Genomic DNA, 17,500 nt, shown 5'->3' on the forward strand with positions numbered 1-17,500 from the left:
ATATTCCTCAGAGTTCTCCTTCCTTAGTCTTCTCCTCCTTCTTCTTCTTCTTCTTTTCCTCCACCGATTCAGTCCTCTTGCTGCTGCTCCTGCTTCTGCTTCTGTGGTCTCTCATTGAGCACCGTCCCTCTTCCCTTCTGCTCACCCCCAGACCCACAAAGAACACCACAGCACTCCCACTCACTCCCAAGGAAGGAAGAAAAAAAAGAAAACTTGCACAGAAAAGAGGAGGAAAAGAAAGCAGTTGGCAAGGAACTGGAACTGCTCTCCTTCAAAACTTCAGCTGAGAGTGTGAGCAACGTTTTCCTTCTTTTCTCCCTCTTCCTCCAACTCTTCTTGCCCTGTTTCTGTGTGTCGCTGTGATTCTTTCTCACTCTACTCTCTCTCTCTCTCCCCTCCAGAGTTTTCCCACCCCTCCCTCTCCCTTGCTCTCTCACTCTCTCTCTCTCTCTCCTTCCCTCTGTTGCTCCCTCCTCCTCTCCTGTTCCATCATCGAAATTTACCCCCTGACCCCCCTTCCCTCTCTCCCCCCTTCCCTCAATCCCTCCAGCTCTGTCTCCCTCCCCCTCTCCCCCCGCCCCAACCCCTGAACTAATCTGCAGCTGGCTGAGTGAGTGGAGGCCCAGTTGCCGGGGCAACCAAGCGAGTGTCCTGCTCTGGAGGAGGATCGGCCGGCCGGAGCAGGAAGGGGCAACGCTGAGCGCAACTGAATACATAAATAGTGACCTCCTCTGGGAACCAATTAAAACACAGAGGGGAGCTCCTCTTCATTTTATATTATTGTTGTTGTTGTTGTTGTTGTTGTTGTCGTTGTCGTTGTTGTTGTTGTTGTTGTTGTTGTTGTTGTTGTTGTTTTGTCCTAGCTGGACACTGGAGCAACTCTTCCTGATACAAATTTAATTTACTGATCCACTTCACCCATTTCCATTTTTCTTTTAGAGGAACTAGAGGGGAAAATATCACAATCACAGAAATTGTTATTCTGCACAGCTCCACACACACACACACACACACACACACACACACACACACACACACACACACACACACACACACACACACACACACACACACACACACACACACACACACCTCTGACTGAACACTTCGTTTGGGGAGTTCTTCTTCCCTTTGTGGTAGATGATATGAGGAGACACTACAGTCAGTGTGTGGTGATGAAGATGGCTCCAGGTCAACTGGGGAGAGGAGTGAGATGAAGATGGCTCCAGGTCAACAGGGGAGAGGAGTGTGAGGGGAGGAAACCACAGATCAAGTTTCACTGAGATAAGGAACATGGGCGGACTGACCCACTGACAGATGGGAACCAACACCCCCCACCCCCACCCCACCGCACACTAGACCGCCCCACCGGCTACCACACACTACTTCAAATATAATAGGCCTACAGTGTAGCCCTGTCATACACATCATTCTTTGATAGTTGCTTGTCCACTGTTTAAACAACATAATTAGGTTAAGTTAAATTAAGGGAATGCAACATTTCGTTGATGAAAAATCACGCCACAATTCAATAAGCCTACTGCAAATGGAAATGATGCCAACTACATCAAGTTTCTGAAAAACACTCTGCCTTTCTAAAGGCCTACCGGGGTAGTTCTTAGCCTATAACAAGAATGCCTTTATGGAGAGAATAGGCGGCCCTGGCCCCAACATCTGTTTGTGTGTTTGTAGGCCTATCCTACTTTTTATGCAGCGGAACCAATCCTCATTATCATTAGACAGTGGAATAACAAAATGAAAAGACTAAGATAACAAAATATCAAGTCGACCTTCAACAGGCTTTCTTCAAAAATCTTTGCTTTGCTTTGGCATGTCTACTTCAGTTTGGAAAGCAGAGACGATTGTTTGTTTCTGTCTCCCCCTGCCGGTTTTATTCCCAAATATGTGAAAATAATGTTCAAATGATGAGAACAACTGGTATGGCTTTAGTGAATTTATACGAATTCATCTAAGCTCAGTTGACAATATGAATGATCCCATGGATAAATCCTGGCATGGGTATATCCTGTAGAAAGTTTAAATTGTGTTTAGCCCTTCTAATTACAGATCGGGAACCATGTTTTTTTTGTTTCACTACGGACTATTTCACGACGACGCATCCGGAAGTTGATGTAAAAATTTCATAACAAAAATGAATGAATGAAGCGGTATGCCATGATGAGGCGGTAATTGAGAAGTTTGGTATGCTGTTGGTTGTAAATGCACTTGGCAGTGTTTTAAAAGTGCAGGAAAATATATCATAATCTTTTACTCCTTCTGCCAGTCGACTTTGACGTTTGAGAAGTGCCTAAACATTCTGTGCTACCAGCTGTGATAGTCGACACAAGTGTCAAGGCATGAAGGCACGCCAGAAATGTGAATAGTGTGTTGTGTTGCCTGCGCCACTGCGAGTGAGTTGTGTTTAAGGAAGGGCATTTGTTGTATGTCATGATGTATGATCATTGAGAGCAAAGTCTGACCAGTAATGACCCGAGATAAAACAGAAGGCTGCCTTTATCATTGATGTTGATGGTGCTCTTCCTGACGTTCGTGGGAAAGTAGGTAGAGAAGCCTACTTTTATGAGGCGATGACAGTCTATCACAGAATAAGCAGAAGCCTTTGAGTTGCTCATTGGGCCTATGATTGTTTTGTTTTGAATTGGGTCAGTGGAATCATGGCTAATGTTTCCTCTGCAGACATGACATGTGCACTGTGTTAGTTTATTCAAATAGGCCTACAATTAAGTGATGGCTACAATGGCTGCTCTCGCTACAAGAACGTGCTTCCAGAACCTAAAATGGTCCATGCGTCAGCTAGGGCTTTCCAGTGCGTCTCGTCAAGTTCCACAAGGTGCGCGACTGGGTAAAACAAGAGTTGCTCCTCTGTTGGTCAGACTGCCAAAGATAGCACTGTTGTGCGGGGGCACTGTACACTGCATGTCCACTTGCACAGCAAGCTGCCAGGAAGCCTGGGCGCCCCCCCGGCAGCAGAGGACAGATGAGAGGAAAGCCATTGCCAGAGTGGAGGTCCACAAGCTTCTGTTTGTTCTGCGTCTCAGCCTGAGAGCAGTGGTGCTCATGCTAAAGTTTGGTCCACTGCTGCTGTTTCTTCCTTTGACACTGGTCTCAGAGCGCTGGGCGTCTCGCTGGCTGGACGGCCTGCTGTGGGTGACTGAGACCTCTGGGCCGACCTTCATCAAGCTGGGTCAGTGGGCCAGCACGCGAAGGGACATCTTCTCACGCGCTTTCTGCGACCGCTTCTGCAGGCTGCACGTCCACGTCCGCCCCCACTCCTGGGAGCACACGATGCAGTGCCTGAGGAGGGCGTTTGGGGAGCACTGGAGACAGCTCTTTCTGTTCGATTGCACGGAGCCAGTGGGGTCCGGCTGCATAGCGCAGGTGTACCGGGCCCGGGCCAGAGTGCAGGCCGTGGAGGACCCAGCCTTCCATCAGCTGGTGGAGGACCTGGAGAGGGAGGACCTCCTGGAGGCCTGGGAGATCCCTGGGCTGGGGGGACCGCTGCATTCACTACAGGACATGGTGACGGGCGAGAAAGAAGAATCATTACCTCAACAAACTGGAAAAACAAAATCTGCAGACTTGAAGAGTCAAGATGAAGCTCCCGTGAAGGACCACCTGATACCTGTTGCTATTAAGGTGGGGAAAACTTTGATCATGCATCTCATCAACATTGTTGACAGTATGTGTAGTGAGAGTTTTTCCTCGGGTCAAGCTTTGCTGTCACAGTGGAAACATACTATTATGTAAAATGGCCCCTTGCAACATAAACGCTTCAAATGACATAGAGGAAACTACTGTTACTAAGTGAAAATCTTTTATGAAGTACATGATATATGATGAATTTGTCAAGAAAGTCTTTGATACCGGCCTGTTCTGTCTATTCAAAATAGATGCTATAGTTTGAATAGTTGTGTACTCAGATTGGCAGTTTAGGAACGCACCAAAAGGCTTAACACTGATCCTGCTTAAGGGTCATTTCACGTGAAATCAGACGCTTTGGGACCCGACCGATCTGGATTTCAATTATACTTGTTGTGCCTTTTTAGTAGCAAGGTAGCACCCCAGAACTGCATTGGTTTGAATCTGACACTAATATTAAGGGAGAAACAGACTAGGAAAGGTTCACATTTTAGGGTAGGACACTATACATTCAGCCTTGAATATATCAGTCAGTGTTACTCACAAAAAGACGCCTGTGGTATTGTTTGAAAGCTCTTTTCTGGCTCTACATATTGCACAATCAGCTTGGAATACAACAACTCTCAGAATATGAATTATGATCAATTGAAAAATTAAAAATTGAATATCTAAAAAAACTATATTTTAAAATGGCCAGTTCCTTGTCCAAACGTAGCCGGCAATGTCATTAGCAACACCTCAAATGCTGGTGTTCGGTTCTTTATTCATTTCAGAGAGAATTTGACTCACAAATATGGCATCATACAGACCACTTACTAATAATATGGTAATACCATAGTAGCATCACATGACAAAACAAAAGCAAAACAAAAATGGTCAGTTTCCATGGTCCCAGGTTTCAGAAACTAAGGCAGATGTCCATTTATACACACCAAATGATGATATGTGAATGTTTGAACATTCCTTCTCTGTGTACCTGTGTCATCTTCCCTTTACCGTACTTTAAAGATATAATCAATGGCTACACTCATTCAACGGCCAACAATTTTGGAAGAATGGACTTTGTCGTTTAACTTCAAGAGCACCTGCATTGGAGTACACTGTCTAACAAAGAAGAGCGCTCAGCATCTCCCCCTTATAACTGATCATAATTCATATTCTGAGAGTTGTTGTATTCCAAGCTGATTGTGTAATATGTAGAGCCAGAAAAGAGCTTTCAAATAACACCACAGGCATCTTTTTGTGACTAACACTGACTGATATATTCAAGGCTGAATGTATAGTGTCCTACCCTCACATGTGAACCTTTCCTAGTCTGTTTCTCCCTTAATACTAGTGTCAGATTCAAACCAATGCAGTTCTGGGGTGCTACCTTGCTACTACAAAGGCACACCAAGCATGATTGAAATCCGGGTCGGTCGGGTACCAAAGTGTCTGATTTCACGTGAAATGACCCTTAATAAGATAACGTTATATGTTTCCACAACAGGTGCTTCATCTTACTCTAATCTACTCTCTTTGACTTCACTCTGATCCTGCTTGTGTTTCCAAATCAGGTGCTTCATCCAGGCATCAGGAGGCAGGTGGAGATCGACCTGCTCCTCATGAAGACGGGCAGCTGGCTCCTCAACTGCCTGCCGGGGTTCAAGTGGCTCAGCCTGCCGGAAATAGTGGAAGAATTTGAGAAGCTCATGACCAGACAGGTAGCGGTGCTGAAGTGTTGATTATTGTGCGCGTGCGTGTGCGTATGTGTGTGTGTGTGTGTGCATGTATCTGTGTTTAAAAAAAGAAAATAAAAAAACGTACTTGTTATTTGTGTGTGTGTGTGTGTGTGTGTGTGTGTGTGTGTGTGTGTGTGTGTGTGTGTGTGTGTGTGTGTGTGTGTGTGCGTGCGTGTGTGCGTGCGTGCGTGCGTGCGTGCGTGCGTGCGTGCGTGCGTGCGTGCGTGCGTGCGTGCGTGCGTGCGTGCGTGCGTGCGTGTAAGTGTTCCTCTTGCTGTTTGGTCACCTCCTCTTCTTTTCAAACTCGTGCCCCAGATAGACCTCCGCTATGAGGCGAACAACATCGAGAGGTTCCGGGAGAACTTCCGGGATGTGAAGTATGTCAAGTTCCCCGTCCCCCTGAGGCCCTTCGTTACCAGGACGGTGCTGGTGGAGACATATGAGGTGAATGATGACCCTTTTCATCATGCTGCGCTATATGTAGACTCCACTCATTTATATTGAAGACTACTATGCACTTCTAATCATCCAGCAATTTGAACAAGGGAAAACTAAAATTGGAGTAGAGTATGTGTAGCTATGTTTTTGGAGTACAGTATGTGTAGCTATGTTTAAATGGAGTTAGTTACAGTATGTTAAGCTATGTTTAAATGGAGTAGAGTATGTGGAGCTATGTTTTGGAGTACAGTATGTGTGTGTGTGTATGTTTTGTGTGTCCAGGAGAGTGAGCCCATCTCCAGCTATCTCCATGGAGACGTTCCCCAGGAGGTGAAGCAGAGGATAGCCAGGATGGGAGTGGACACGCTGCTGAAGATGGTGAGATCCAGGGCCGGTTCTAGTCAATTTGGTGCCCTAGGCCAGTGTTTCCCAACCTTTTTTGTCTTGTGTACCCCCTAAGCCTTTTTGTCCTAAGATGAGTACCCCTCACTCATGCTCTATATGCCAATGTGACTATTCCCCATGCATTTGTTAATTTTTCCACGTACCCCCTGCAGTGTGCTCGCGTACCCCTAGTGGTACCCGTACCCCTGGTTGGGAAACACTGCCCTAGGCGAGCACAGACATCTCCTTTTTCTGGAATTGTACATTGGCATCTGTAAACATAGTGTCATACATCTGAGATCGAGCACAGCTGATCTAGTACCATGTACCTGTACGGAGTGCCCATTAAAAGTCATTCTCAATGTAAAGGGTCATGCTTAATTTTGCTTAATATTGTAATTCTATGGGCTGTGGTGCCCCCCAAGACATTTTGTGCCCTAGGCGACTGCCTAGTCTGCCTATGCCTAGCGTCGGCCCTGGTGAGATCACATTGCTGAGTTGAGATCAATAGTGCTCATAGTAAATTTTGTGTTTCAGTGGTAAACATCTTAATCTAATCTGATCTTTAATCTAATCTCATTCACTATGTTCTTGGTCTACAATCTACATCAGTATCTATGTAGCATGTTAAATTGTAGATTACGGCCTGCCGTTACACTGCAGGTGTTTGTGGATAATTTTGTGCATGGGTAGGCCTACCTCCATAACTACCTGCACTCTTAAAGGGCCAGTGCAGTATTTCCCCAACAATACAGTATACACAGTGGCAAGTGGAATGAAAAAAATCTGTTACATTTGCAGGTGTTTGTGGACAACTTCGTGCATGGGGACCTCCACCCGGGGAACATCCTGGTGCAGTGGAACCAAAGTTCTGTGCCGCAGCAGCAGGGTGACAAGGCTACGCTGACGGATCTGTGGGACACGGTGGTGGTGAGCATGCGCCCCGCCCCTCCCCCGCTACAGCTGGTGCTGCTGGACGCCGGCATCGTGGCCCAGCTCAGCCCGGCCGACCTCCAGAACTTCAGAGCCGTCTTCACTGCCGTCGTCCTGCGACAGGTACAGTGGCAATATACATAGTTTTTTCGTTTACAAACATTCGTGTTGTGAGGAGGGGCAAGATGCTAAGCTGCCAACCATGTGAGCTCATTTTTTGACCGACAGACGTCATCTTTGAGGAGCCCATAAAAGTCCTCAACAAAGTTCCAGACGAGAGTATTAAAAAAAAGGTTTCACTGAATTGTAATAAAGGCTTATATTTTCAAGGCAATTTCAAATGTTACCTACTATCAATTAGAAAAGGATTTTATTTATCAATACTGACGCTGAATTCACTTTTCATTGCGCATATTATGAGTTTCGTTGAGGACTTTTACGGGATCCTCCCAGATGACGGAAGTAACGTCGACCCAGCTGTATAAGCAGAGAAGCTATTCGGCTCGTGTTGATAATAATTAACTCCTGGACTATAGTATAAACTTCCAAATGCATCGTTTTATGAGTGCAGACCATATTTGTACTATTGTAGAAGTTGGGTGTCATGGCATGTGATTTTAGTGTGTAAGTTTGGAGATACCGCCAAGTTTCGTTTGTGCTTGTACTAAGCTATTCGGAATTTATGGTAACTCGGCTAATGTTCGCTCAAGTGTTAGAAAACACTTAAGGTGGACTACTGGATGGGTGTCACGGTTCAAATGGCATTAGGGTGAATCTACTCCTAACCATCACTTTAAGTGTGTGTGTGTGTGTGTGTGTGTGTGTGTGTGTGTGTGTGTGTGTGTGTGTGTGTGTGTGTGTGTGTGTGTGTGTGTGTGTGTGTGTGTGTGTGTGTGTGTGTGTGTGTGTGTGTGTTGTGGTCGCCAGGGTGAGCGCGTGGCAGAGCTGATCCTGAATCACGCCAGAGCCAACGAGTGCCAGGATGTGAGCCGCTTCAAGAAGGAGATGGCACAGCTAGTGGACCAAGCCCTCAGTGATACCCTCTCCCTTGGGAAGGTACAATACACACACGCACACACACACACACACACACACACATACATGTGAGTGCGCACGCACGCACACACACATGCAGGCGCGCACATACAGCTGGTGGACTGAGCCCGCTGTAGTACCCTTCTTCTCTCCTGGTACGGTACATCGGGACACATCAAACAATTCTGCTCTCTGTTAATTACTGTATTTTTCATGTATTTTTCTCTCCTTAGGGAAAGTACATAAGACAACCCAGATAGATTCGTTCACACTTAATTATTTTTAGCCTAATCTGTGGGCTTGATTTGTTTGCATAAACAGTGAATTATGTTACTTCAACACTTACAAAATCCAAATGAAGACCCATGGTTCAGGCTTCAGGATAGACTTGCTGAGCATAGATATGCTGCTAAAGTTAAAAACTATGACTATGCCATGGTAAAACATTTTAAGGACATGCATAATGATAATCTTGCAACTTTTTCTGCATTAGGTATTGATCATGTCCCTCTCTCTCCTAGAAGAGGAGACAGACAGAAGATGTTGAATCAGAAAGAGGGCCGCTGGATACATAGGCTTAATGCCATGCGTTTCCCTGGTCTTAATGACAATATAGATATGATATCTTTTCTTTGAACCATCGAGCTTTGTAATGTCTTTTTGTTTTTCTTTCCAGTAATGTGATACTCTTCATGTATTTAACATTTTTAAGACTGCCACTGGCATTTTTCTATTGTTGTGGTTGTTAGTATGTACCTTGCAGCTCTGCAGGAGCAGACTCCGCCTACATCACCTTGAGTCAATCAGCTGATTGATTAGTGTGTTTGAGACTCTTGTGTGCTACACTGCTTGATTCACCTTGTGCCCTGATGAAGGCCCTGTAGCGGCCGAAACATGTTGGCAGTGGCAGTATTTTTAATTATTTAAGTTCAAACATGAACTAGCCTTGTTAATAAAGCGGTTTTATCTTAGAAGAGTGCCTTGGCGTCCTGCCTTTTTTTGAAGACCCATGGTGTTGGTTCTGCTCTATAATGGTTGCATTGATACTGCACAGTGTGTGCACTGCGTACACTGTTGTTTGTTTGATTGGCACTAATGACCTCCTTGGAGAATGGACCTCAGGAGAATCATATTGAGTGATCCATGCTCTTTCAACTCACTTCTTATTTACTGACGCCGTGTGGAAAACAAATAGCTAGCTTCATCACAGGGTTATGTCCCCAGGAGCTTCATCACAGGGTTATGTCCCCAGGAGCTTCATCATATGTGTAGGAGCTATTTTATTCTCACCTATAGATAGGTTTTAGCGTAGTTTTAGATTTAGCCACTTGGGGGAGCACTTCACTTTTACGGTAGCTCATTTAGTCACAGGTATAATTACAGGTGGCCATGATTAGGGGCTAATGACGGCTTGGACTGGGGAACACTCGGTTCTTACCGTTGCCGTGTGCCAGCCGAATGTGATACATCTTTTTTACTACAGCACAGCACAACAGCACAGAGGTGATCTAGTATTTATATTAAATTCAAAGTTCGCAATAAATGGAGAACAACCCCAAATTGATTTTTTTGGCTGGACATTCCATGTTTGCTGCGCGTTGAGAACACCTGCAGTCCAGGCCGAGGCTTACAGGGTAGCCTCCACAATAGGGTCCCCTTGAGCTTCATCGTAGGGTTATGTCCCCATGAGCTTAATCATAGGGTTGTTTCCCCATTAGCTTCATCATAGGCTTATTTCCCCATGTACATACTTGAAGAGTGATGTGAAAACGGAAAAAAAAGTCTGCAACACCAATCTCCCTTTTCTTTTACTTGAATGAGATGTTTCGGGCAGCATGCCCTTCATCAGACAATGTCTATTTTCATGTGACTTTGCTAGTCCTGCACCCAGTTTTTTGAGACGGATGTGCTTGTTTCTTTCTTTGTTACACTCATACTTGAAGAGTAACGTGTGGCTTTTTCCTCCGCAGATCCAGGTGGCTGAGCTGCTCTCGCGCGTCTTTGGGTTGCTCATTCATCACAAGGTAGGGGACAGCACATGCACACACTCCCTTGTTGTCAGCAGAGAAATGAACTAAGTCAAAACAACACACACACACACACACACACACACACACACACACACACACACACACACACACACACACACACACACACACACACACACACACACACACACAGCTCTCTGAGAAGTCCATTAGCTGTATTGTAACTCTGTGGCCCTCTGTGTGATTTATCTGCTTTCTCAGACCAAGTTCACTTGATGCTGTTTGGAAAAAGACAAATGGTTTTATTTTCATACCTTAACAATGTCCGCAAAAGTGTTCTTTTCTTTCAGTGCTTCTTTCATCAGCATTCAGCAGCTCTCATATAATCAGGATTGCTTGGTTATGTGTAACATATACTATATTGAGGTCAAATATAATTTAATGAAGGACTTGTACAGAGTGAAAAGCAGCCCTCGACCATACCAGCAATATAAGTGGATCTCATCTCATCCTGTATGAACTTAAATTAAAGCTTTATTGTACACCAAGCACTCAAGAGCAAACTAGTGAATATCATTTAATGAAGAACATATTCGGAGTGGCACATGTCCAAAGATATCTTGAATCCATAAGATCAATATGGCCTCGTCTGTGAGAAAGAATACTCTGCTGCTCAGCACATAAGGCATTTTATTTACCCACTAAGGAGCTGTACAAGCCAGTGGGGATGCCAGGCGTATATCCTAAGTCATAAGGCTTTTGGGCAGTCATGGGTGAGCGGTTAGGGTGTCAGACTTGCATCCCAGAGGTTGCTGGTTCGACTCCCGACCCGCCAGGTTGGTGGGGGGAGTAATCAACCAGTGCTCTCCCCCATCCTCCTACATGACTGAGGTACCCTGAGCATGGTACCGTCCCACCACACTGCTCCCCATGGGGCGCCACTGAGGGCTGCCCCCTTGCACGGGTGAGGCATAAATGCAATTTCGTTGTGTGCAGTGTGCAGTGTTCACTTGTGTGCTGTGGAGTGCTGTGTCACAATGACAATGGGAGTTGGAGTTTCCCAATGGGCTTTCACTTCACTTTTCACTTTCATTTCTAAAGCTGATGATACACAGGGCAACTTTTTGAGCTGTGTGTTTGGGTAATGATGCCATAAGATGCTGACTGTGAATCAGTCCAACGGTTTTGAGAGAATATGGATTAGCAATACACAACCTGCAGGAAACTGGAGAGTAGAGTAGAGTAGAGGAGAGGAGAGTATCGTTTATTAATCCCGAGGAAAATTAAGGTGTCCAGCATACATAAATATGGAAAAACAAGTCCGACAGGCGGACAAAGATTCGTCCGTCTATGCACTGCCGCCCTGTGGACACAGGAAGGAATTACAATTTAGAGAATGCGTTTCACACGGACGGACGGACAGACAGACAGACAGACGGACGGACGGACGGACGGACGGACATACCCTCTTATAGAGATGCTAGGACGAATCTAAAAACATGAGGCAATGAATGATGGAAATGAATGAATGAATGACCTGGACACATTGCTCAAGTTGTTGCCCTGTGTACGGAGTGACATGTTACTGTAATGTTTCTTTTCTTCACCAGGTGAAGCTAGAAAGCAACTTTGCCTCCATTGTGTTTGCCATCATGGTGCTGGAGGGTCTGGGTCGATCGCTGGACCCCAACCTGGACATCCTGGAGATCGCCCGACCCCTGCTGCTCAGGAACGCCGCCTCCCTCATATAGCACAAGAGGCAGACACAACTAGCAGTTTCAGGAACGCTGTCTCAGCACTTGCTACAGCAGCAGAAGCAGACGTACACACAGCACCCAGCAGTTTATTTGAAGGATTGTGTCTCCATCATGCAGTGTAGAGGCAAAGGTGGCAGACGCAGCACCTGGCGGGAAGTTACAAGGACTGTGTTTCCCTCCTAAAGCATAACACACAGAGGCAGACATATGGCCGCAACTGGCGATTAGCTTCAAGAACAGGGCCTCTCTCATACCATATAGTGGGATGACAGAGGCAGCAAATGGCAGTTTGTTTCTGTGCCTCCCTCTTCCAATAGGCACCTGAGAGCAACTGGCAGTGAGTTTCAAGAGCTGTACCTCCCTCTTACCTGAGGCAGCAAACGGCAGTGAGCTGTAAAGAGCAGTACCTCCCTCCTACTTGAGGCAGTATCTTGGCATTTGGTTTCGCACTACATCAACACATGACCTCATGCACCGCAGACAGACCTCCAGCTGGGGGAACCGGAGGCAAATGAGGTCAGGAGTCTGAATGTTAATGATGCTCAGGGCACACGGTGCAGGGCTGTCTATGTTGTTGAAGCTTTGGAGGATAAATAAATATCAACATGGCCTTGCTGCTCTGCCCTGGCTAATAGGCTTTCTCCATCGCCAGGGTGTCATTAGTTGAAGTGCCCCGAGCTGCTGCTCTTATGTTCTGGGATACGGTGTCAGACATTGCCCCTGGAAGACTCCCAAATGAGTGTCATGAACCCAAACCTGCACAGAACTGTCAGTGAATGAAATACAAGCTTCAGCCCATGCCCTTCCTTGTTTGTTTGTTCCATAAGAATAAATGAAGTTCCCTCCCATCTCGAATTAAATGCAACAGGCTATGAACTCTGACCGAGACACCATGGGGCATTTTTAGTGCCGTTGTTTTGGGTAGGGTGCGCACACCCAAAATTACTTGTTGCAAGTGCCAGACGAAAGTGTCAGACAGTTTAGGAAGGTAGGGCTGCACACCGCGGAATAAACTCCAAAAAATAAACTTAATTCAATTAAAATGGCAACGTTTCTATCACCCTGGATCTTCATCAGACATCATTTTTTGTAGCTTATTCCGCAGTGTGCAGACCTACCTTCTCAAAATATTCTGTAGTGTAGTCAGTCGGTGAGCTCCTTTTGGCTATTTGAGCATTGTAGTGCATCCCTACTTGTGGCCCCTGTATGGGCTCATTTGTCTGGCTCTTGTGTGCTCAGTGGAGGGTGCAGTAAGCACTCCACTCCCCCTGCTCTCAGGGCTGGACTGGGATGAAAAATCATGCCGGGCATTCTTTTTTAGCAAAGACCGGTCCAACAGGCATTGAGAGAGACAATTAAGATAACTGACTATTTGACAACATTTTAGTCAAGCAACATGACCTATTTTGACTACCTCTGCGACATGAGGACTGATGACATTGAGGGGAGGACCAGGCCAAAATCATCAACAGTCCACCGGGCAAATGCCCTGTGTGCCATATGGACCATCCAGCCATGACTGCTCTGACACCTGAGGAGCCAGGCATGCATAGCAGACCACTAATCCTCTTTGCCATTCTCAAATTACAGTTTACAGTGCAGGGCTGTCTGATGCGGATAGCTTTCATTATTCCGCTTTTCAGAGACAATTAGGCATCACAATAGCTGCCGTAGCGCGTACAGTTGTCCTTCCCACAGATTCAAAGTAAGTGCGCTGTTGTGTATAATATTTACATTTCCACTGACTGACAGCTCATCTCAGGTGAACAGACTCCAATGTAATTCCAGTTGTGGTTTTCAGGTAATTGTGTGCAGACATGAGTAAGGTGGGACGCAGAGCTTGATGTCAACTGCATGAATATGGGTGCAGTTTAACACACAGTCATGAAGGATTGCACCGTGTCATCCACAGGATCATTCTCAATCCATTTTTTTTGGTAAAAAAGCAATAAAAACTATTTTGTGGCAGCATAACAAATGTACATTCTGTGATCTCATAATTTATGACAATTCAATTATGTGTATTAAATTGTTCTTAATCCACTGAAAGTGAAAGATCTTTTGTTACTATTACGTATCTTTTGTTACTATTACAGTAAATCCAGGAAGTATTTGGACATTCTTGCTATTTTTTTTCTCTCTCTTGACTCTTTTCTCTCCTATGGCTAACATGCTTGCTGGGTCTACTGCAGCGTTTCCCAAACTTTTTTCCTTGCGCACCCCCTTGTACATTTCAATGTGGTTTGCGCACCCCCTAAACGAATGTTTTGATGCGCTGATGGACACTCAAATATGGCTTCACTGCACAAATCATTGCACATTATGCAGAGTCATGTGGGGAATCCTCATTTCCAATAGACTTGATGTTTCATTAAGCATAGAATTCACCATACAATTAAAAACTACTAAAATTTCGTTAACGCTTCATAAAACACACGCCATCGCTTAATTCAGCTGCCTTGTGGCAGGCCACGCTACCCCAGGGGTACACGCACCCCAGTTTGGGAAACCCTGGTCTACGGGAAGTCAGGAGGGATTACTTTAACAGACATCAAAAGCGGGCATTAACACCAGACGTCCATTAAATTACAATTTTATTAAATCTGTCAATGAAAAACACAGACAAAGAAGAGACGCAATTCTGTCAGATGTCAGGAAGGAAGAACAGTCAGCGTGGCTGAAAGAGGAGTGAGATAAAGATCAAGAGCTTTTGGTGCAAAAAATTCCTCATCATTACTATTATTGCAAAAATGTTTGATCAATTTTATCACCGTCACAATAGTCCAAACGGAGCAGCACTGTTCATGTATGCGCGGGGGGTGATAACCAGGTGAAAAGTAACTAATAAGAATAGTATTAATTAGAATAATGATAACCATAATCATAATAATTACAAAAGAAATAAAAACATCTCTAACAGACAAAAACACAATTCAGTCACTGTCACAACACCAGAGAAATTCTTTGTTTATTTTTTTTTCCGATTCTTTTAAATGAATTAAATATCGCTTTTTAAAAATATTTTTTTTCACCATCTACTTTATACTCATTAATTTATTGCGAAAAAAATAGGCAACTGGACAAATGGTGGTGGAGATCCATGATGTGGAGAGGTGGCGCAGTCGCAGATGGTGGAAGAGTGACGAAAGAGAGATAGGTTGGCACCTAGAGTCGCAGTGAGCAGTGTCCTGGCCGGCCACACGGAGGCGTGGGGGAGCACAGTTTTACAGTTTTACACATTACGTTTTTTTCCACCAGCCGCCAGTCTCTCACTAGCTACAGGCTCCCCCATGTTCACCGGGTGAATACACTGAGGGCATCGCCGATAGCCGTCCTCTCATAACACCCATGTTGTCCTTCTCCTTTGTCAACGTCACTGCCATCACCATCATCATCATCACCTGCATGCCTTCGCTGCCTGCTGAATTCAGTCCTTTTGTAACTTCCACCACCGTGACCAAGCGCAATCTCTGGAGTCCTGTACAATGGTAATAGTTCCCTGAACAAAAAATACAAACAAAGAGAAAGCAAACAAACCAACAAACAAACAAACAAGCTCAAAACAAAAAAAGAGGGTCAACGCTACCAATGCAAGTGCAACCGCCGCGAGGCAAAGTTTCCCCCACCTCCTCTGGACAGAGTTCAGGACTGGAGAAGCTAGGCCATCCATGGGGAGGAGAGAGGTTGGGCCGTCCATGGGGCTGGGGAGGGGAGCGGGGCCATGGGGATATGGGGCTGTGGGGCTGGGGAGGGGGCTGAGGGAGAGAGGTTGGGCCATCCATGGGGCTATGGGGAGGAGAGAGGCTGGCCAATGGAGAGATGTGAGAATTAAACATGCTGGGGGAGATGCCCGTTTTAGAGGGGGCTTGAGGGCATGGTTGGTCAAGGTGGGGGGTGATGGAGTTGTCAGAGGAATGCTGGCGAGAGCTGCGTAGTGGGCGAGGGTGGGGTGGGGTGGAGGCCGTGGTGCCCCTTATGGTGGGGTCTCCAAGACAACGTGCGGTGGCCTCCACCACCCCAGCCCTACGCAGAAAACATACCATACCTCGCAGGAAAATAAACAAAAGAAAAGAGCGGAGCGCAAAAAAAACAAAAAAACCTATAACAATCAAATGAAGGGCATAATAAACAATCCAAAAGGAAATCTCAAAGTCTCAGACGTCCATCTGGACACATCAGTCCTGTGTCCTCTCAGGCAGTCGCTCCGCACGTTCACATGATCACAACAAAGAAAAACGAAACAAAAACATTAATTTATTTTAAGACCGAGCAACCTGTCTTGCTTTCTCTTTATTTGGGTTTGTTTTTTTTGTTTTTCTTTCTTTATTTCTTCTTTTAAGAGGGGCTGGGAGGAGGGGGGGCAGGCTGGGTTTTGGATTTCAATCCTGTTTGTTGTTTGTTTCTGTCCTCTGCTGTTATTCCTCCAGTGTCCACTGCAGGTGGCCAGACTGTAGCATGCTGCTGCAACGTGGCCTTGGTCTTAGGAGGGTCGTCAGAGAGAGGGGACCTTTTTGATGGTGTTTATTATTTTCTATTTTTATTCAGTGATTTTGTTCTTTTTTCCACGTTTGGTGTGGTGTGGCAAGGTGGGCGGTGTTTTGGGGCAATTAGGGTCAACGGGGCTTCGGGGATGTAAACAGTTCAACGATTTCAGTCGTCAACTTGGGGAGAGGGGTTCAGTGCTCAGCTCCAGAGCGAGTTCAGTGTTCATTGTCGGAAGAGAAAAGAAAGAGACCCCCAGAGAGAAGGATGGAGAGAGACAAAACAGAGAGAGAGGGAGAGGGAGGGAGAGAGAGAGAGAGAGAGAGCAGAGGCCGAGAACTGAGTGAGAGGGACTGGCAAGAGGAGGTGGGCCTGAAATGTAAAAACTCACTTGCAGACCCCAATGCAGAGCAGTCATATGGTCATGAGGTCTGCTGGACTTCAGTGTGAAACCGTGCATACTGTGGTATGGCAGTTATGAGAAGATGAGCACCCACGTGAAACACTCTCGCTCCCCTGCGTCCAGCTCCAGCAGAGGTGTAGAGGAGGACATGTCACTAGTGCTGCTGAGGCCCAGGAGTCTGAGGAGAAGGAGGAGGGGGAGCAGAAAAAGGAGGAGAGGAAGAAGAGGAAGAGGAAGGCAGGTGGTTGAGGCTCAGTGGTAGCTACATCACGTCCCGTCAGCAGCTCCTGGGGGGCAAGAGGGGCTGGTGGTGGCGGTGGTGGTGGTGGTGGTGGTGGTGGGGGGGGGGGGGGGGTGTTGGACAGGGGTGGGGGTGGTCTTGGAGCAGACGGCAGGACATTCAGAACAGCCCAGCAAAAGGCACAGCTTTCACCCTCAAGTCCCTTACATCCAAACTCTCCGCCAAGAACCAAGTCCAGATCATTCGGTTGTTTTTTTGTTTGTTTGTGTACATGGTCATGCAAAACTTTGGAGATTCCGTATGCAATGGCATCAAAAAGTAAAGTCGTACATACTGAATGTCCACACAACTCTGCATCTACAAACACTGTCACCTGAATCTATGGTAAATGTTACACTTTACCCATAGTCATTTTTCAAATAGCAAAGTTACAATATCAAGTGTTGCCTAGATACTAA

The 17,500-nt window shown here is 45.9% G+C and overlaps 2 protein-coding genes and 1 long non-coding RNA gene across 4 annotated transcripts in view; 1 reads left to right on the forward strand and 2 right to left on the reverse strand.

The window, feature by feature from the left end:
* The window catches only part of si:dkey-82f1.1 (DENN domain-containing protein 2A), a 54,931-nt gene extending 54,569 nt beyond the window's left edge, over nucleotides 1–362 (reverse strand). For both annotated transcript variants that reach the window (XM_063196674.1, XM_063196673.1), the window contains exon 1: nucleotides 1–362. This exon is cut by the window's left edge and continues 94 nt beyond it. The gene's annotated coding sequence lies outside the window, so the exon portion shown is untranslated.
* Nucleotides 363–2,164: 1,802 nt separating this feature from the next.
* Nucleotides 2,165–14,011, forward strand: adck2 (aarF domain containing kinase 2). The gene is made up of 8 exons (XM_063195998.1): nucleotides 2,165–3,657; nucleotides 5,217–5,363; nucleotides 5,697–5,825; nucleotides 6,102–6,197; nucleotides 7,005–7,259; nucleotides 8,064–8,192; nucleotides 10,142–10,195; nucleotides 11,770–14,011. Exons 1-8 carry the CDS (start codon nucleotides 2,749–2,751, stop codon nucleotides 11,908–11,910), a joined length of 1,860 nt encoding a protein of 619 aa, XP_063052068.1. The 5' UTR covers nucleotides 2,165–2,748; the 3' UTR covers nucleotides 11,911–14,011.
* Nucleotides 14,012–14,859: 848 nt separating this feature from the next.
* Nucleotides 14,860–17,500, reverse strand: part of LOC134447284 (uncharacterized) — a 3,467-nt gene continuing 826 nt past the window's right edge. Inside the window, exon 2 of the long non-coding RNA XR_010034583.1 lies at nucleotides 14,860–16,979. This is a non-coding gene — a long non-coding RNA (uncharacterized LOC134447284). The remainder of the gene's footprint in view (nucleotides 16,980–17,500) is intronic.

This window comes from Engraulis encrasicolus, chromosome 4 (genome assembly GCF_034702125.1).
Source record: "Engraulis encrasicolus isolate BLACKSEA-1 chromosome 4, IST_EnEncr_1.0, whole genome shotgun sequence".
Classification (NCBI taxonomy): domain Eukaryota; kingdom Metazoa; phylum Chordata; class Actinopteri; order Clupeiformes; family Engraulidae; genus Engraulis; species Engraulis encrasicolus.